A 19,688-nucleotide genomic window follows, 5' to 3' on the forward strand; every position below is an offset into this window, starting at 1 on the left:
GGAACAAACCCCGCCGGCTTTGGCTACAAACAGCATACGTACGGGGCATCTCACTATCGATTCATGCAAGTAATGATGCTTACATGATGTAAGCCTCCCACACTATCGCTCCGTCTCAACGTTACGGCTTGACCATGCGCAAGGCCCATCCAATCGATGTCGGCCCCACAAGCACCACCTCGGACGGTCTGATCCTTCAACGTGCCGCTTCAACTCCATCAGCAGGAGCATCCTATCAGAGGATTACGAGATGTGGGGAAGGAGAGGTAGTTTGTACATACCCAACCCCAATTGGGCGAACCATCCCACAGCGATAGCAACAGCGTTGCAACGTAACCTGATCATGTTGTTCTTTCCCTCGGCTGTAGCAACCCCGTTATGCTACGGGACTTTAGGAAGATTGTCGTGGGAACAACCAGCAGACGATCGTGGTCGATCTCTGTGGAATCCTCATCCTAGGCCTAGAAAGCCGCTAAAGCTGTCGACTTTGTCTATCCCAGCCTATCAACCTCCTTTTCAGCACTAAAGTGAAAGAGACTGGAATACATCATGGTCCAGATTCTGGGGGAACCCTGCCAAGCAGTCCTAGAAGATCATCGAGTGTTGCAGCGGACGATCTGCAACGAACATCGAGATGGATATGGTTTGTGCGGTAATGGCTGGCCATTGTTCATGTACAACGACCTGACACAGAACTTCCCCTCAAAACGTCGATGAACGGGAGAGAGAGTAGACCAGCAACAGACAAAATCACGGTAGCCCACGCGCCTGAGTCCTTGCCAGCTGAGCGTACCTCCATGCTGATATTCCGAGCGACACCCCCACACCGCCACAGATAAGGAACGAGGAATCCTTTGGACACAAGCAGGTCGTCGTCTTTGATATTTTGCAGATGCATAGCGGTCGTGGTTGATCTAAGAATAATTACCAATAGCTGACGGCACTCGTGCAGGGAAAGATAGTCAACCGTTGACGGGAAGTTGCACAGGAGATCGGATACGACATGGCACGGCTCAACTGGCATTGATCGGCTTGATTCTCGATGAACGGTTTGAACAGAGATGGACATGGAATCTTTCTCAGTCGAGGCTACGACCTGTATCAAGCAGATCGATTCCTTCGAAGAAACCATGGACCAGCAGAACGTGTATAAGGCGTCCTTCCCTCACGCAAGTTCTTCGGATTATTCAAACACCGATCCACAACAGCGGGTTACGGTAGCTACGGACAATATCACATTCAAGCAACTACACGCCACGGCTGCCCGAACCCCTGGCCTAAACTCCCTCCCCCGGCTCAGCCCCTTCTTCATCACGTTACTATGCATCCCTCCACAACCTTCGCTTCTCTCCTCGCCGTCACCAGTATCACCAGCGTCATCTCCACCGTCGCCGCCCTCGGACTCAACTGCCGCGGCTCCGGCCTCTGTCCCCTCGCCAGATTCGAAAACAAGGACCCCGAATCCATCGTCCAGATCCTCCGCGACGCCATCTACGCCACCTCCAAACCCTTGACGACCACGTACACCGAGGGCCAGCACGTAGTCTGCATCTCCTCGTCCGAATCCGTCACCATCGGCTCCGACATCAGCAAGGGTATTGATGCATCCGGCGCTAGCGAGTCCACCGGCGGGAATTACAAACTCGACGTCGCAATCGGCACCGGAGGCATTTGCGCGTTTCCAAATTACCTGAAGGCTGGCGCCAGCTTGACACTCGCGCAGATACAGCCGCTGGCGGATCAGGTGCTGGAGCATAAGTGTAAGACGTGTGGGAGTGCGACGGTCGATTGGGGCAATAGTCCTAAGGATGGGTATTTGACGTTCAACTATGTAGAGGATCCATTCTGCGATGGGGATTGTATTTCCGGTGATGGCACTGCGGTGGCGAATAGCAAGTGAGCGGCTGGCGAGATTGATAAGAGACAGGTTAAGGGTAGGGGGGCTGCTTCTGCGGAGGTCGAAGCGCGCTGGTATTGTTGAGAAGCTGCTGCTGATGGCGAGACAGTGAGGGTAACGTGTCACTATGATTCTTCATGCCCTTGTTACCGAGCCGAGATTACGGAGCTTCTGGGCGTTGTGTTTCCATCCCTTCGTCACGATATTTCACGGTCCTCTACCCTTCAAACCGTCGTTACCGGACCGAGAGTTGGGAGTTTAACCTGTCATCCTTTTCGTTCTTCTTGATGTATTATCATCACCTATAGCACCCACATCAGTGTTATGTGCGAACCATTCCCCTCACATGTCAACGCACCGTTTGGAATCTTCCTCTTCCAACCAACCATCCGCAAGCAGTTCCTGGTAGTACTCTGACCCACCAGGCGACACACAAGTCGCGCCCATACTCGGCAGCTCGTGACAGTAGAGCTTGCCGCAGCAGAAATCCCCGTTGTAGACATTGCATCTTGCGTTGACTGTGGAACGTTATTATTCGCCAGCACCACCCCCAGCGGTGACTGTATGTAAATGATTATGTGGCGAGCGACTCACGCGTAAGGCACTCTCCAGCCCTTGAACTACTACCACCATGGACCTTTTCTTGGCTGCCAGCTTGCATGTGTCGTCTCGACCAAACGATGAACGTGACGGCGGCGGCGGTGGCGATGATGGCGAGAAGGGCGAGTCTGGGGATGAGGTGGAGCCGAGGAACGCGCATTGCGGAAGGCACTTTTTGTTTTTATCAAGTACAGGATAGAAACAGTGACTATGGGAATGCGATTTTGATATTTGAATTGAATTGGATTTCAGAAGAAGAAAAAAAAGAAAAAAAAAGAGAGCTCATCACACCAGTGTGACATGATACGGCCCGGTCACGGGGATCGGAAGGAACATGCTCGGTAAACTGCGTGAGGATGAAGAAGAAGAAGAAGAAGAAGAAGAAGCCACGACTGATTTACCGGCGACAACAATTGGAGGACGACAAGCAAGCCACAAACAAGCATCCCCTCGCAGGCCTGCCCTTGCAAATCCCTAACAGGCGTCCGAGCATACCTGTAATGCATAATCGAAGAGACAGTTCAGCAAGGCGTACCTGCATGCCTAGCGTCCTTCTCGGTGACCCCAGTAACGCAGGGAAAAGCTCGGTTGCCACAGCGAAGGGAAGAGGGGGACAGATCATCTAGACTACCTATGTATTTGTATTGCGGAAGGAGGTGGAAAAGCAAGAGTCTGGATCATCGGATATGGAATCATTACTAATTCTGGCACATGGTTTGAAACGATGATTGTAAACTGACCGCCGCAGGCTCCGGGCCGCTGGCCGCGCCGCGGTCATGAGATTGGCGTCGTCTGGGTTTGCGCCGGAGCGAATATTGGAAAGACGCGGGCAGCGACCGCGATCCGATGTAGGTAGTGCTCGCATACATCAGTGTGGAACTGCTTGACCCGGAGCGGTGTCGACGGGAGCTGCCAGAGGTCGGGAAACCAAGGTGCTGGTAAGCCGACGAGTGCGTGGTCTGGAATCGGTAGGATTTGCCGGAGTACGGAAGAGGAAGGTGGGAAAGCAGCACACGGGTGCTGAAAAGCGCGGAGATAGGTCTTGGGCGATGTGTACGCAAGGAGGATAGTAGGATGGATGGGCGACAAGGAGGGTAATTGCACGGGAGGTGATAAAACGTATGCAGATAACTATCTCGCGCAAGAAGTAAGAATCAAGTCGGAAGCTAAGTAACGGGTATTGCTCGCTCTTGAAGAATCTTGTCCTATACATAGCAAGACAGTAAGAAGTCGCCAAGACGAAGTTGGTGTGTTCGAACGGTAGAGATGGGCAAAATGCGGCTGTCAATGCTCGACCATTACCCCAAAACTGCTTTCATACGACCTCGATCCTAAATACGCCATCCGTTCATAACGCTCCTAGTATCCAGGCTTCGAATAGTCGGTTCTGCCCGACTGGCTGCGCCCATCACCTCGCCCATCACCTCGCCCATCACCTCGTCCATCACCTCGTCCATCGTCGCCATAGTGCTTGAAATGCCGTCAGCCATCATCATCACAGGGTTATAGAGTCAGCCTACCTTCCTCCTCAAAGCCTGAAGCCTCTTCTTCTTAGTCTGAGAGTTAATCCAGGTACCAATGACAAAGGCAACAATATTGAAGAAAGGCACCCAAGTCTGCTCAGGCAAGAACTTCTGGGCAAAGGCCAATGCCAACGGCGAGACGACCCAGCTGACTTTCATCACAGGCATGAAGCCGGCTCTGATGGTCGCTCTGATCTGGTGGAAGGTCCTGGCGCCGGCGATGACGGCCATGGAGGCGAGGTAGACTGTGTTCTGGATGGGTGCGACCTGCAAATTGCGAAATATCAGCCCTGCTTTGCGCCTAAGGATGGTGCAGACATACGACCAAATTGCTAACGAGAATCTGCATAATCTTCGCCGTCAAACCCGTCCTCCCGGAAAACATTCTCTGCAGTATACTGATCAAGAAGTGGCCCAACGGCGCGCTGATGAAAGCGCCATACACTGCCATCTTTGGCACTCGAGAGTTGACGTAATGGCCGGATGGACCAACATCTTTTGCGATCCAAGAGGCGAGAACCTCTTGTAGAGCTGCGAGGGAGCCAGAAGTGAGCATTTTCGTGCGCAAGGGATTGGTTTGGAGCTGCTGGAGGTAGGCCTGGCTCGTGGAGATTGTCAGTCCTCCGGCACTGGAACATGAGACACTCCACTGCTTACAGCGAGGTAGCCTCGTGCCGTTTCGCCTCCCGTCAACCTCTCGCCGATCTCGTGCACGATCTCATGTTTCCGTCCTCCCAATCCAGGAATCGGAGTGTCCTTGACAGTCTCTTTCTCGAATTTGACGGACATGATTGGCTGGTCGCGAGGACAGAGGGCGAGGCCACGGGCGTTGTCAAGATATCTGGATATCAGTCAGTCAGCCAGTTAGCTGCTAGGGGTCAAAAACAATGGTGCACACACTATGGATGGTTTGAGGTCCGCGAGGGATTGTTTTGTTTTCGGGTGAGATAAGCCGAGGTGTTGCTGGCAAGGTGGGGAAAGCTTCGACGGTCTGGTTGCAACAAAAACAGAGAAGCAAGATACGCGTTATTCTCAACCCAAATTCGAAACCAGAATCCAGCAAATATGCTCGAGGCGTCGTCTCGAATGGAGTGTGAAAGAGGTGGAGCCGACAGACGATGAAAGGCATGCGAACTTGGAGTTGCCGCTAGTCCACGTCGAGACTGACAGGGATCTGGCGTCGCATGGCCAGTCGCGACCCTGGGTTGCTGCACCTGCTGCCGAGGAGCAAATTGTGAAAGGCATCGAGATCTTATATAAAAACGGACGATACGAGCGGCATCTTACGCTTTCACAACTTTCATTATGTTCTTGGAACGGAGTCGTGGGCTGCGAACCCCATTGTTATGCCATTCGCAGGTTGCTGAAGAATTGAAGGCCGTAAATCATTAATCGAACCCCGAATGGACTGCTTGATTACGCAACTACCTACTGCACAAGTCATCAGAACAGCACGCACAAATCTGAACGCGAATCATTGCCTGGTTGCATGCTGTCCAGGCCGTCAGGGTCATTATATCTGAAGCTCAACCCGGAGACATTCGGTCGGTCCCATGCAGTTGAAGCCTCTAAAGCCATCCAGGCTAAAGGTCTTCCTCCTCCAGGGAGTTGATTTTGATGGTAGGGATATAGAATCAAACAAGGACAATCTTTTCCTCTCGAGTACCCGAAAAGATCAAATGCCCTCTTAAAGCCTCTAACGCCTGATGACCCCTTTACATCTTTTCCTGCTGCCCCAACCTCGTGTCCAAAATCTCAGTTGTCTCCAGCGTTCCATTCAACAACATCCCCCCATTCACCATCGTCTGAAAGTCCCCGCAAGACCAATCGCTCGTAAGGACCTCTAAGGCTTGCTGCAATAGCTGACCAAGCAGTTCCTGCGCGTTCGACAGCGTTGGCCTCGTGGGGCCGTCATTCTTGCTGAGAAGTGGCCCGTTTGTCATGACGGAGATAAAAGCTTGGCCACGGGATGTATCGACGGCATAGTCTTGGACGAGGGCTACGAGGAGGTTGTTGGCAGAGAGAGCACTGGTTTTGGTTTTGGAAAGTTGGGTTGTTATGGCGGGTAGGGCGCTGGGGGAGGTCAGGGAGGTGTGCCAGGTTATTAGGTAGCTGAAAAGTGCTGAGGAGAGCATGATTAGCTTAGAAGTCTGAGTTACCAGAGTTTCTTGCTTGACCTACACCAGATCTATCTCACTGTCAGTAACCGTCACATGTCTTGCTTCTAGAACCAAATTGTATTGACCTACACTATAAGCGCCATAGAATATTTCTGCCGGCCCCGGCACCATAAGCCCAGGTACCGGCTCCGTGCATTCCTCCGGCTTGGTCAGATTCGTACAAACGTAGCTAGCCGTTCGGTTTCTCTCATATGTCAGCCGCATGAAGCACGTTGCCCACGGCTCATCTATTCGGCATTGGCATGGCGTGAGTACGCTTTGTGTAGCTGTGCAGATTGTGGTGCTGGTGTTCCAGTTCTTCATCCAGTCTGTCATGCCCAAAGTGACCCAGCATGATGGATCGGGAAAGGGTAGGATGGTAGTGGTAGTGCCGTCATTAGTGGTTGAGGGGGTGAGGTTTTGGCAGGCGGCAACGGCTTTCTGCTGAGCTCGTTGAGCGGCGGTTGTGGTGTTGGCGGTGATGCATTTTGTGAGGTACAAGAGAAACAGAGTCGTGACGGCATGCATTTTGTGTACTGAGAAGAGTTCAATGACGTTGAATTAAGGATCATAAAACATTGTTGACCACGTCCGAGCTTTTACGGAGTCTTCTTCCATAAACAAGATCTGGGGGCTTGAGCAAAACTTCGCCATCTCGTTGAGCGCATGAAATTCTTGATGCGCATGTACGTAAAGGCATGCGCGACTTCTTGCGGGGAAAACATCGAATAGGAAGGTTTTCAATAAGCGCCTCATATATTATCATTAAGGAATAGACATGGGACTGATGATTCAGTGTTTCGATGACTTGATTCTTTAACAGTAAGCGGCAATACGTACGACTCCCCGGAGTAAACCGCGTATGTTACATGTCGTTCACAATCAAACAATGAATTCAAGCTTCTGACACGGATACTCGAAAAGCTTTTGTTCTTTGAAGGCAGCAAAGGAAAGAGGGTAGCATGGAATCGAGAAAAGAATTCAGTAAATCGAGTTCCATATGTGCACGAACTTTTTTGTAGATTTGAATACCGCTTGCAAGTCGTCTGGTGCAATTGAAAGGCGATAGAGCACTAGCACGGACGCTGGGGACAGTCTAAAATCAAGGTGACCTGATCTCTTATTGATGTTCCACTGTAAAGCCAGTCATGAGCTCCAAGCTGTGCATTCGAAGCAACATCACTGGCACAACACTGCTGGACCCAAGAGCAGCAAAGCTGGATAAAGCCAGTGCTTCACCCAACAATTTCTGTGGACCGAGAATGCGTGCTCTTAGTGGAACACGCATGCGCCATGCTCAACAAACCCATCATGATTTTTTATCATTCCCTTCCGCCGCGTCTTCCTCACGCTTCCTCTTCTTGTCTTGTTCGGGTGAATCCTCAATCAGCTCGCTGTCGTTACTGATGCCTGACCACTTCGGCTTGCCGTCATTGATGTCGAGGATCCGACGAGTGTAGAACATGTGGCAGCTAGGTAGTGACCATCAGCAGGTTTCCTTGAGGGGTTTGAAAAACACCTGACAATGCTCACCTAGGGTCAAAGTTCTTCCTGTCCTCAGGAGACTTGAAGTTGATCAGGGTCGGAAACAGCAGGATCATATTCCTTCCCTCGTCCATGATAGGTGTACGGCAGTAAGCACAGCTGACTTTGCATGGCAGCTTGTGCACGGTAGTCTTTTCTGAGCTCTCGTACCAGCCCAGGTCGCTGTGACCGTGGGTGAAGTTGATGTCTTCCTTATGAAAGATGGCTGCCCACTGGAATGGTGCTCCTAAAAGATATGGGGTCAGCATATACTTTCTGAACAAGGGCAGAGAGGATATTTCGTACCATGAAGCTTCTGACACGTCGTACAATGGCAGTATTTGGAATCCAGCGGCTTCTCCCTACTCAGTTGGTACCGGATCTTACCGCAATGACAGCTGGCTTCATAGCGAGCGTGAAAGTTTGGGTCGCTGTCGTGGACCTTGTAGGGTGCTCTATGCTTCCATGCGTTGAGGTCGCCTTCAGTATTTCCCTCATCGCCATTGTCGCCGTTGGCGCGGTATGAAGATGTATGTTCAGCCATGGTTCTAGTACTGGTGTGAAAGTGAAATACGTTGATGCGGGAGAGTGTTCGAGGTGCTGGACTGATGGTGCGTGATGTGAGATATGATTGAGCGGAGCTTGACAGTAAACGGTGTGCCTTCAAGATTCTAGAGGCCATAGATCAACTGAAAAGTTATAAGAGGAATTATGTTGTGTGTGAGAGAGAGAAGGGGTGCATTAGAGGCAGGCACGCGAGTTCCAAATTGGATGTTAATGATGACATCGCCTTTTTTTAAGGTGACGCGCCGGTCATTTTCAATGAACCCTGCGGCCCCAATTTCAAAAGGTTCTTTTTGGGTATACCGTCTATCCTAACCACCACGCAGTAGCTGGGGGATGTTAGTGAAGCAGAGATGGCATTGGAAGACAGATCTGCCAGTATGGTCATGTCTGGAGTCGAATGGCAAACAAATATGTTTCACGGGTGAGAGCAAGGGTCCGCTGCTAACGTTCCTTAGCGCCATCTCATACAAGTGCAATGCGAGGTCAACGAAAGAAAGCAGTCGCCTTCAGATGCCTTCAGATAGTCCAAGATGCGTTGTCGAAGACGATCAGCCTGGCATTGTTTACGAGCCAACCCTGATCTTGTCAGAATCTCTTCGATGGGAGGTCATGCAAAGATCTGCAATTGAGCACTGAGCAGGAAAGGAAAGCAAGCGTTTAGCAAAGGAAGGCACCAACACTGTTTCATCTTCTGATAGAGGTTGGAGTACGAACTGCTCTCAGTGAATGAGGGAGAGGCGGTTACGCTTCGAAGTGATAGGGCTGGCTTCTGTGTCTCCTCGTAATGCTATGCTGAAAGCAAAGGAAGACATCTCCGAGTCTCCTTGGGTGAATGGCTCTGCTTTGTCTCTCATACTGGGGGTTGAGGGATACCTCTTCCTCGTACCTTCCTAAATACCTCCACAAGCGAGGTTTACATCATCAAATCTCGCCTCCTACCTTCCCTCTCCAAGCGTCCCTGCTGAGTCTCGCCTTGTCTATACCATCCTGTATTATCTCTCCCCTTCATCCACGCAAAACCTTCTTCTCCGACCACTGCTTGCGGATCTCGTACTTCCTTTTCTTCCTCTCTTCATTCATCTCATTCACATCCTCCCACCATGCCATCATTCCTTGCATCAGCCCCCAACGGGGTTACCCACGACATGGCAATCGACGATGCTGCACACGATGGCATGGAAATTGACCTTCTTTCTTCGCCTGACCAGAGTCATCGTCCAAGCGTTGCTTCAATTCCCACAGTCCCAAATGACCTTCGGACCATTATGGAAAAGCTCACTGAGATAATTCGACAGACGCTCGGAGCAGATCACCTCACCTCTACCAGCGATCTCGATGCACCCATCGATCACGGCCTCCTACGAGGTGTACTCATTGAGCTACACGCCCAAGACATGAAATTACCAGAAGACGTCGGTGTGGTCATCTCTGCCATCCAGGCATATTTGCATAGCGGCTCAATCGATCACAAGAACCCCCTAGTATGTTGACAACGATTCTGTCTAGTATAAATCTTTACAAGGTTACTAAGTGAACAATAGGTTGAGCGTATTGTTCAACTGGCTGCATCCATACCTGAAGAATCGAAAGGTGGTAACGTTATCGCTGGGGCATTGGTCAAGAATCTATGGGAAACCCTCGACCATCCACCACTCACACGTTTGGGAGACCAGTACAAGTACCGTGCCGCTGATGGGTCAAACAATGCAAGTATCCCAGTTCCTCTCCACCAGAAAAGAGATCCTGACAAGGTGTAGAGTGTCATCTACCCCAATCTTGGGAAAGCTGGGTCCGCCTATGCACGCAGTGTCACACCCATGACGGTGCTTCCTGCTGTTCTTCCTGACCCGTCTTTGATCTTTGACGGTATAGCTGCTCCCCTTACCAAAGGCAGGCTTGAGTGCTGGGCTAATTCCAAACAGCTCTGTTTGCTCGAGATGGGCCTCCGAAAGAGCATCCTAGCAAGATCTCCAGTATGCTATTCTACCTCACTACAATCATTATCCATGGTAAGACCCACCCCTCTTTCAGGGATCAAATGCTTCCTACCCTTCAGCTAATGGATGCTTACCATACATCAGATGTCTTTCGTACGAATGAGCATGACTACAACAAGGTTGACAGCTCTTCTTACCTGGACCTTGGGCCTCTGTATGGCCACGACGAAGAGCAACAAGCTGCTGTCCGCACCTTCGTGGATGGAAAGCTGAAGCCTGACGCATTTTCGGAGGTCAGAGTCCTCGGATTTCCACCGGGGGTCTGTGCTCTTTTGGTCTCGTTCAACCGCTTCCACAACTATGTGGTCGAGGAACTAGCAGACATCAACGAGGGCGGCAGATTCAGTCTTCCCGTCGAGTCTGCTCAAGATGAACTCTACAAGGCTGCGATGAAGAAGCGTGAAAATGATCTGTTCCAAGTCGGGAGACTGTGAGTATCCTTTCCCCTTGTGTCGTATACAAACCAGGGGGGAGTGCCATGTCATTCCTGAAGTTACGTGAAGGTCACCATGACGGTGGACTCCTCCGTCTTTCATCATCCTACCCAAACTGCACCGTTACTGACTGAGGCCCCAGCATAACTTGCGGACTCTACGTACATATCATCATCGGCGACTATTTCAAGACGATCCTGAATTTGAATCGTTGCAAATCGACCTGGAACCTTGACCCACTGGCTGACTTTGGGAAGACAACAGTCCCATCCGCCACTGGAAACCAAGTCAGCGTCGAGTTCAATATGTTTTACAGATGGCACACCGCCATGAGTGCCAAGGACGAAGTATGGGCCCATGATCTCTACAAAGATGTCTTTCCTAATGACGATCCGGCAACATTGTCACTGCCAGCCTTTATTGAAGGCCTCCGAAGATGGGAACACGGCGTGAATCCAGATCCAGGGAAGAGGGCTTTTGGGAATTTGGAGAGGCAAGCAAACGGGAGCTTCGAAGATGCTGAGCTCGTGAAGCTTCTTCAAGAGAGCACAGAAGACGTTGCAGGTACTTTCACATATCAAATGACGGGGTTCTTACCGTTAACTGGAGGTATTTTTTAGGGGCTTTCGGTGCCTGCAATGTCCCAGCAATCATGAAGGCTGTCGAGATACTCGGCATGGAGCAAGCGAGAAGTTGGAAAGTGGCCACGCTCAATGAGCTTCGAGAGTTCTTCCAACTTAAACCGCATGAGACTTGGATCGAGATCAACTCAGATCCAGATGTTGCGGCAACATTGGAGAAACTTTATGACAAAGTCGAATTAGTGGAACTCTACCCCGGAATTGTCGCCGAACAAGCGACACTTCCAGATACAATAGGTCAAGGATTGTGCCCTGGCTCCACTGTGTCGAAGGCAATTCTCTTGAATACCGTGGCTCTGATTCGGGGTGATCGATACTACACTATGGTATAATTCCCTCGCATATGTTGGTCAGCAAGCATCGAACGCCCACCAACTGACCTTATGCAGGATTACACTCCCGGGTCTCTGACCCACTGGGGCTACAAACAAGCCTCTGCTGACCCTCAAGTTGCTGGCGGAGGCGTGATCTACAAGCTGCTAATGAGGGCATATCCTGGCTTTTACGTCGACAACTCAGTCTATGCGATGTTCCCTTTCACCATTCCAAGCGAGACTCGCAAAATACTTCAGACCTTAGGAAAAGATGACGATTATGACTTCAGTCCGCCATCTTCCGTCGACCCTCCTATCCCCATTGCGTCATGGACCGGAGTCACGAGCGTGCTCGATGATCAGGCAAAGTTCAAAGTCCCATGGGGTCCTCGCATCCGATGTTTGACCGGTCGCGACTATATGCTGGGTGATGACTCTGGAGCCAGTGCAAGACAAAAGGGGTTTGTGCACAATGCCTTTTACGAACCTCCTGACGGTTTGGAGGAGATCCGGCAGTTCTACGAGACTCTGACCATGCAACTGGTACGCCAGAATAGCGCTAAGCTTGGGAAGATCTACCAACTTGATGCCGTTCGACTCGTCGGGAACGCTTCGCACGCAAATTTTATTGCTTACATGTTCAAGATACCCATGCTTGACTCGAGCTACGGAAAAGGCACCTACATCGACCTGGATTTTTACAATCACTTGGCCTTCGTTTTTGCTTATATATTCGTGGACCTCGATTCTCCGAGTTCATTTGCGCTCAAGGTTGCGGCTGTAGATGCCGCGAAAGAACTAGGCCGTGTCGTTCGATTGGTATGTGAAACAGCGTTACCAAAAAATGTTACCAGTGAGGCTTTGGATGCTCTTGATCTCTTCGAGTACAAGGCCGGAAAAGGCCCCGCAGCGAGTTTTCTGATCCATTATGGTGTCCGTCTCCTCGAAAGACTTGAAGCCGGTGGGAAGAGTGTAGACGAGGTCACCTGGACTATTATCCCTACGGCTGCCGCAGCTGTCGCCACTCAAGCTCAGGGCTTTGCCCAGATGCTGGACCTCTATCTCTCTGACCCCTACAAAAGTCACTGGCCAGCCATCCAAAAGCTCGCGGCATCCGACAGCTCCGAGGCATTCGAACAGCTCAAACGATACGCTCTTGAAGGCTACCGTTTGAATACACCGGCCTTCGGTCTCACACGTATTGCAGACGCTGACACCACGATTGAAGATGGCAACCGCTCTGTCCGGGTAAAGAAGGGCGACCGAATCTTCGTCAACCTCGCGACAGCCAGCCTAGACCCGACGGTGTTTCCTAATCCGCAGGTTATCGACCTCACCCGGCCGTTGGACAAGTACATCCACCATGGATGGGGCCCACATGGCTGTATCGGTCGTCCGATCGTTGAGACAGCCATGGCAGCCCAGCTTCGCGTCTTCGCCCAGTTGAAGAATCTGCGCCGCGCACCCGGAGCCGGAGGGGAGCTGAAGAGTAAGACTGTCAACGGGCCGTTTAAGGTGTTTATGACGAAGGACTGGAGCGATTGGTGGCCTTTCCCCACTAGTAAGTTCAGTTTTCGCAAAGTCAAGACCGGGATGCTAACTTTGACTGCAGCGATGGATGTTCAATGGGATGGATTTGAGTCATGGTCTCCATTGGCCGAAGGCAGTGTTCTCCTGACCAAATATCCTTGTAGAGGTGATCAGATGGAGTAGCGATCCTGCTTTTGCGGACGGTAATTCCAGTGTCTGTGGTTTGTGCCTCTCGTTGCACCTTGCACTTGCTATTGTCAGCCATCGCGTACTGCTTACAGAGATAGCTTCAACTTCAGATAGCTAGTATAGATTGTACTTGAACAATACATTGAAGTGTTCCTGGCATCTTGCCAAATGTTGCACTTTCTGGCTAGCCATGACACCGAGAGTCGCAGTTCTGGACGGTTCACGTCGCCGTCTCCACCAACCCAGAACACTTCACCCTTTCTTCTCTAAGCATGGGCTTGAGGACAAGGCAGAACACTTCACCCTTTCTTCTCTAAGCATGGGCTTGAGGACAAGGCAGAACACGTCACCCTTTCATTTCTCAAAGCATGGGCTTGAGGACAAGGAAGGACTTCGCCGCTGTTCATCGCCTATTGGTCACAGAACACTACACATCTCAGTGCGCCTCCACCTTTCCAAGCACGCTATCACCTTTGTCGAAAACCTCACGAGCACCTGGCTTCCCCCGCACCCGGCACGTCTCTGGACTCTTCCTGCATCACTTCCACAGCTTTCGCAAAACATCCACAGCTATCGCATAAACAAAGATACCAGCAGCCACTCAGGGATCCACATGGCATGTTGCAGACCACCCAAGGTTTCGTTTTCGAAATCCAATTTGTGTCTCACGCACCGTCGAGTGTATTAGTTTAGTTGAGTCGAAAACGGCTGCTTACCCCGCCACCGAGAACATGTACCCACCCGGTAACCCGTACTCCTTCTCCCCTTGGCACTTTCTTCACCTTGGATTTCCATCGTGGATTTCCCTTGCCCGTACCTCCGTCCCATCACGCCCGCGGCACTTGGCCGTCACCCTTTCCACGAACCGTGGCGCTGCCGAACACTTCGGAGTGGTATACGCAGCGCTCTCTCTACTTTCTTGATGATAGGGAATGATTCAACGGAGGCGAGGAAGCGAGACTGTGCCCGCTTAGGGGATGCATAGATGGGAAGGAAGGAGATGGGCGATGAAGCTGTAGCTCATTCCGCCCTCACGGGCAATCCGGGGAGGGTCTACGGTGAGGGTGGTTTTGCGCTGGCGGAGATTTTAGACGGGTATTCGATGGATTGCGAAAACGATGGGCATTCGTCGTTCCGGTCTTCCACCCGAGCAGCTTTGGCATCGTTTCGCGAATGCGCCGGCTGGCTCGTGCGGAAGAGGCGAGGGAGGGTGTTTGATGCTGGGGCCTGATGGCCACTTTTTTCAGACTTGGGGAATATGAGTCGGGGGGGGGGGAACCGGTAGCGTCAAGTTGCAGGCACGGCCGCCTTGTAAAAGCTCACGTTTTGAAAAGTACACTGCTCGGACTTGGAGCTCGTGGCTTCATGGATCGAGCGCCAACCGATGAGGTATGATCGACGCTCCTAGATTCCATGCTAATCGGAAGCAGAACCACGGTACGGGCAGCGCTTGACGTGAGCAGGAGGAGGAGGAAGAGTCGAAAGGGTCCTGCCGGACGGACTATTTTGGGCAACGGGCAAAGGGAGCGGAAAGTGAAAGCGAGAAGCGAGGATGATACGGAAGAAGCGGTGTGGAAGGGATGTGGCGGACAGCGTGATGGAAGGTCGGGTCTTCACTTTTACCGAATGGAAGAATGAAAGTTATACCGTCGTGAATGAATTTGGTGTGGAAAAGGTCTGGGAAGAGGATGGGAAGGGTCGGGTCAGTTTCAAGGATGCGTGGGTCATGGTACCGGATGCATGTGACCGCCGGTTCATAGGTTAGCGAGGAAAAAGGTACCCGGCAATGTAAAAGGGCAGCAGACCCAGCGACATGGTTCGCATCTCTCGTGTCCTTGATCGGAGAGCGGTGAGGCGAGAGTTGGGAAAGCTTTAGGATAGATAGGCCAGACCCAACGCTATGCATTGCTTTAATCTCCGAGATTTGGGTGGCAGTGGTATGGATACTGTAACTCAAGTGCAACGGGGCTCTGACGCTATAAATCTTACATGGAACACATATGATGCTTATAGAGAAAGATGACTTTACGATTGTGAAAGGAGAGATGGGACTCAAAAAGCCGAGGTACTTAATTAGGTGACAAGGTTCAAGTACCTATCTCATCATTTTGTCATGTCCTAAAGACCTTGGAGTCGGAGCTCAAGTTTCGGAGTTAAGAGATATGCAGGGACTCTTAGGCAGGGTTCTCTCCTGTCTGACGGTAGAACGCGTCCCAGCGAGGCGGGATCCAAGGACGATCCAAAAAGTGGGAGGGAACAAAAAACGCACGTGCTAGAAGCGGGACGATGCACATGATAAAATACACAATTAGCCTAAATTCCACGCGACATGACGCTGTAAAAGGCCTCGGCGTCAAAATTCTTGAAAAGACGCTCGGTCAAGAGAATAGGGAGGTAGGTATCAAGCTCTAAACGACGTAAAGATTCCGAGGGTATATGCCTGACTTCACTTTTGCCGACCGACAAACCGTACAGCGCGTAATACTAATAAAGAGTGATCATCGGAATGTGTGACATTGTGAAAAAGAAGCGAACATAATCAAGCACCGGGGTAAACCTTGCAAGCCCACGAGGCCGACAGACAATTGCCGAAGAAATCCAACCACCCGCGCTCTCCATTCTCCAATCTCGATCGTCCGCCTCGTTAGAGTTGGTGGCAAGCAAGCCGAGCACGGACGTTCCTCCGTCATGTCCAAAGTCTAAGGCTCGCGGCCTCCATGCCTCATGTGAGCCTGGGAAATGATGAAATTGCCCAGCATCTAGGCCTCGACGTCGCCGGCACCCTCTTTCCTGAATGGTGGTGATTGCGACCCTGGAGGTCCTGAGTAGACGAGCAAGCGCTCCCAGAAGGCTCTCTACCCCTTGATTCGTGCATGGCGTGACGAGTGTACCTGCTACCGACATATATTGCAGGTACCCGAGACCACAATGAAACGCTCGTGAGGTGCTTTGGCGCATTTCTTCTTTGCATTCCCTTCCGTCGAGGTTCTAGTGAAGTGCATGGCTGGGTCCGTACAGTTCGAGTAGACGTAGTAGTTGCGTGTGTATTCGCACATGTTGACGAGGGCTTGCGGACGGGGGAGCAGGGATCTGAATCGAAACCGTGATCTGGAATGGTATTAGCACAGAGACTATGAATTCATAGCGCTGCAGTGCTCCTACTGTGAGAACTGGGCGGACAAACGCACCGTAGTCCTCCTGCACTTTGGGGAGCTAAAAGTTCGATTTCTGTTGAAGACCAAATGGGCAGGTTGACCACTGTATCTGTTGGCGCACTAGCTTCTAAGAGAATTGTATGTCGGAGTCGCGGTTCACTTCTGGTGATCAGGATACAGGCCGTGTTGGGAAGAATGGCGACATCTTTCTGACTTTCCCGGGAGACGATGCTTTTGAATATAGATTTGGTAGAAGATGACATGATTAAGTATGAGCTTTGAACAGATCGCGGCGCCATGAAATTTTTCGCCGTTTATGTCGCAAGGGGAAAAAACAAGCATGCATGTATTTGCGCTCCAGCATCATCCGAGTACCACCCGAGCAACGAAGGGTAATCTATCGTTGGCGTGGAGTATAATGGCCAGTAGCTCGCGCAAAGTATCAGAAACGAGAGTTATGGAGCATTAACGCTCATAGGCGGTCAAAGCGACTAAGAACCTCCTTGAAGCTTGGGCCTGCAATTCGAAAAAGAAATCGTGATCAAACCTAAACCTCGTAACCTAAAATACGCCGGACAGCTTGATTGAGATCCTCATGAGCATCTTTGACCTATTGAATTGAAGCGCATCAAAGCACAAGGCTAAAAGTGGTAGTAGGATCATCGCAGCTGTCAAACAGCTGAAGGAAACTGGGGTACAGCCGGGTTGAACGTTTCGGGACCTGGCGAGGTGACTCAGTGTGGGGGGGGGGAGTCTTGGTCAAGATTCGGAGGCGGCAAGTCATAGTAAAGCATGTCTGATATCCGCAACGTGTTGAAATTCTCACATTCAGCAACCTATTCTCATATCAGCTGAAACAGGCTTGCTACCGTAGCTTTTGCTTGATAGACCTCTCTCCCCCCTCTGTTAGCCAGCTAGAGAGGCCAAGTGACCTCATAGCTCCGTATGAGAATGTCCAAAAGGAGGATAGATCTATCCGAGCCTCTGGTCGACATGCAGAAGGCGTCAGTGAAATGATATGGGCCTGTCAATGCCGAATGGTGCATGCACGAAGGCGAGGTGCTTGAGCCTCGCGCGCGCCCAGGTTGAACGTTGCATGCACAGACCGCTGGCAGCAGGCTCCATTTGTGGACCTCGTCTCTCATACCGTGATCAGATGGATGCCCAACGACCAGTTTTGAAGCTGGCCGGGACGTTGCCTCGTGCTCAGAACAAATTTGGAAGGGTTCTGATGGGTCGCTTGTCGGATATGGAAGTAACGTTCATGCGATTGAGTGGGATTATGGGGAATACTTGGTTTTGGGAAGAGTGCTTGGCGCCTGCAGCCCGGGGCTTGTTTTGATTGACGCTAAAAATATATGATTAGTAAGCGCAAATACGATTCTCGGCCGAGTTGGCCCCAACTCTCAAGACTCCTCAGACTCCTGAACAATAAACAAACTTTTCTTTGACTTTTGACGTTACAACGGCGCATTGCCTTCATTCTTCATACACTCCATACACTACTCACTTGCTCTCGCTCCCTGTCTGCGCCTTGCTACACATTACGTAGTAGCACACCGCCTTTGCCGTCAACCTAACCTACCCTACCCCCACACCTTTTCGAGGCAACGACACCTCGTCACCACCGCCCTTCGCACCCCAAGCGGCCAAGAAGCCATGGGCTTTGGAGATTTCGAGACGATATGTCGCAAGAGTGCATTGCCAGTGTGCTCCGTTGTGGGTCCTACGAATCCTATTTCGAACAGCACGACAGGCATCCAAGCAACCTGCTACGCCCGAAACATTGAACTGGCCAACACCATCATCTTCGAGGCTGCAACCGATTTCATACACATATTGGCGTTAGGCATGGCGGCTATCATGGTGCTGCATGTGCGCTCGAAATTTACAGCTGTCGGTGAGGAAGTCGGGCCTGGATCCTGCCCGTCCTTCTGAATGCCTTCTGACCAGTGGTCTTTCTAAATATAGGTCGGAAAGAGATCACCACCTTCTTTTACATTTACATGGCTTTGACCATGACCTCATTGATACTGGACGCTGGAGTCATACCTCCGGGATCGAGCACTTTCCCTTACTTCGTGGCCGTGCAGAATGGCTTCACTTCCGCCCTGTGCACTTGCCTCCTGATCAATGGCTTCGTCGGTTTTCAGCTGTATGAAGACGGAACAAGGCAATCCGTGTGGTTACTCCGGGGCTCTTCGATCGGCATGTTCGTTATCTCAGGCGCAGTATCCATCTTGACGTTCAAAGGGAGAGCTGGGTTGGGTCCAACCAACACTGTTGGCCTATTCGTGGTGCTGTACCTGATTAATGGCATATGCTTGTTGATCTACTTGGCCATGCAGATCATACTCGTTACGAATACCCTGCAAGATCGCTGGCCGCTCGGAGATATTTCCTTTGGGGTTTTCTTCTTCGTCATTGGCCAGGTGATCCTCTACGTGTTCAGTGATACTATCTGCAACGCCGTATCGCATTACCTCGACGGATTATTTTTCGCTACAATATGCAACCTCCTAGCAGTCATGATGGTCTACAAGGTAAGCTTACGAGGAGAGAAAACCTCGCGTAGAAGTACCGCTTACAAAACTTCTAGTACTGGGACTCCATTACCAAGGAAGATCTTGAATTCAGCGTCGGCACGAAGCAAGGCAATTGGGAAGTCAAGGAGCTCCTTCCTGAGGATGACCGACGGGGAACCATCTATCACGACGGCACTTCGGAGTATGCAAGCAGCACGTACCCCCTCCGCGATTCGAACTATGGCGGCTAGTCCGAAGAAACCTCGTGGATGTTCCTTTGAAAAATGTTCGAGCATGGCGACGGAGTTATTTCGGATAGCTGGGGCATGGGTTGGCGTCTTGGTAATGGCCCATGTGGCAATGGAAAGAGCGACGATTGGCAAATCCTAATTTTCGCAAATACAACGGGTCTAGTCCTTAGATTTGAGGTTCTGGACTATGTAGATATAAGCAGTAGAAGAAGAACTACTTGTTCAATGAGGTTTGATTGGATCCGAGAGGGGGACAAGTTACCGCAGAGCGAGAAAATTTTGTAGTAGTATCTCACTACTTTACTTCATCAACCGGCACAAGGCATCAGATTCCTCGGCGAAACCCTTCCATCAGCTATCCATATCTAACGAGTGTCGTCGC

The 19,688-nt window shown here is 51.1% G+C and overlaps 8 protein-coding genes across 8 annotated transcripts; 4 read left to right on the forward strand and 4 right to left on the reverse strand.

Annotated features, from left to right (window-relative positions):
- Positions 1 to 1,042: 1,042 nt before the first annotated feature.
- Positions 1,043 to 1,900, forward strand: HO173_003598 (uncharacterized protein; the record flags this gene model as incomplete). The annotated part of the gene is made up of 2 exons (XM_037305523.1): positions 1,043 to 1,049; positions 1,209 to 1,900. The coding sequence occupies 2 exons, from the start codon at positions 1,043 to 1,045 to the stop codon at positions 1,898 to 1,900; spliced, it is 699 nt and encodes a 232-aa protein (XP_037167625.1).
- Positions 1,901 to 2,195: 295 nt separating this feature from the next.
- On the reverse strand, positions 2,196 to 2,657 carry HO173_003599 (uncharacterized protein; the record flags this gene model as incomplete). Its single annotated transcript, XM_037305524.1, has 3 exons — positions 2,196 to 2,199; positions 2,256 to 2,415; positions 2,492 to 2,657. The coding sequence occupies 3 exons, from the start codon at positions 2,655 to 2,657 to the stop codon at positions 2,196 to 2,198; spliced, it is 330 nt and encodes a 109-aa protein (XP_037167626.1).
- A 1,199-nt stretch (positions 2,658 to 3,856) lies between these two features.
- On the reverse strand, positions 3,857 to 6,707 carry HO173_003600 (uncharacterized protein; the record flags this gene model as incomplete). Its single annotated transcript, XM_037305525.1, has 6 exons — positions 3,857 to 3,967; positions 4,018 to 4,287; positions 4,343 to 4,618; positions 4,678 to 4,861; positions 5,740 to 6,197; positions 6,270 to 6,707. The coding sequence occupies 6 exons, from the start codon at positions 6,705 to 6,707 to the stop codon at positions 3,857 to 3,859; spliced, it is 1,737 nt and encodes a 578-aa protein (XP_037167627.1).
- Positions 6,708 to 7,488: 781 nt separating this feature from the next.
- HO173_003601 (uncharacterized protein) lies at positions 7,489 to 8,247 on the reverse strand (the record flags this gene model as incomplete). The annotated part of the gene is made up of 3 exons (XM_037305526.1): positions 7,489 to 7,651; positions 7,713 to 7,950; positions 8,010 to 8,247. 3 exons carry the CDS (start codon positions 8,245 to 8,247, stop codon positions 7,489 to 7,491), a joined length of 639 nt encoding a protein of 212 aa, XP_037167628.1.
- A 1,123-nt stretch (positions 8,248 to 9,370) lies between these two features.
- HO173_003602 (uncharacterized protein) lies at positions 9,371 to 10,027 on the forward strand (the record flags this gene model as incomplete). The annotated part of the gene is made up of 2 exons (XM_037305527.1): positions 9,371 to 9,751; positions 9,812 to 10,027. 2 exons carry the CDS (start codon positions 9,371 to 9,373, stop codon positions 10,025 to 10,027), a joined length of 597 nt encoding a protein of 198 aa, XP_037167629.1.
- Positions 10,028 to 10,087: 60 nt separating this feature from the next.
- On the forward strand, positions 10,088 to 13,369 carry HO173_003603 (uncharacterized protein; the record flags this gene model as incomplete). The annotated part of the gene is made up of 7 exons (XM_037305528.1): positions 10,088 to 10,136; positions 10,193 to 10,279; positions 10,352 to 10,697; positions 10,844 to 11,265; positions 11,322 to 11,668; positions 11,732 to 13,217; positions 13,269 to 13,369. 7 exons carry the CDS (start codon positions 10,088 to 10,090, stop codon positions 13,367 to 13,369), a joined length of 2,838 nt encoding a protein of 945 aa, XP_037167630.1.
- Positions 13,370 to 16,134: 2,765 nt separating this feature from the next.
- On the reverse strand, positions 16,135 to 16,793 carry HO173_003604 (uncharacterized protein; the record flags this gene model as incomplete). Its single annotated transcript, XM_037305529.1, has 3 exons — positions 16,135 to 16,196; positions 16,293 to 16,483; positions 16,564 to 16,793. The coding sequence occupies 3 exons, from the start codon at positions 16,791 to 16,793 to the stop codon at positions 16,135 to 16,137; spliced, it is 483 nt and encodes a 160-aa protein (XP_037167631.1).
- Positions 16,794 to 18,189: 1,396 nt separating this feature from the next.
- Positions 18,190 to 19,306, forward strand: HO173_003605 (uncharacterized protein; the record flags this gene model as incomplete). The annotated part of the gene is made up of 3 exons (XM_037305530.1): positions 18,190 to 18,430; positions 18,502 to 19,073; positions 19,130 to 19,306. The coding sequence occupies 3 exons, from the start codon at positions 18,190 to 18,192 to the stop codon at positions 19,304 to 19,306; spliced, it is 990 nt and encodes a 329-aa protein (XP_037167632.1).
- Between the last annotated feature and the right edge of the window lie 382 nt (positions 19,307 to 19,688).

The sequence above is a fragment of the Letharia columbiana genome (assembly GCF_014066305.1).
Source record: "Letharia columbiana isolate WasteWater2 chromosome Unknown Sc0000009_s0, whole genome shotgun sequence".
In the NCBI taxonomy this organism is placed as follows: Eukaryota; Fungi; Ascomycota; class Lecanoromycetes; order Lecanorales; family Parmeliaceae; genus Letharia; species Letharia columbiana.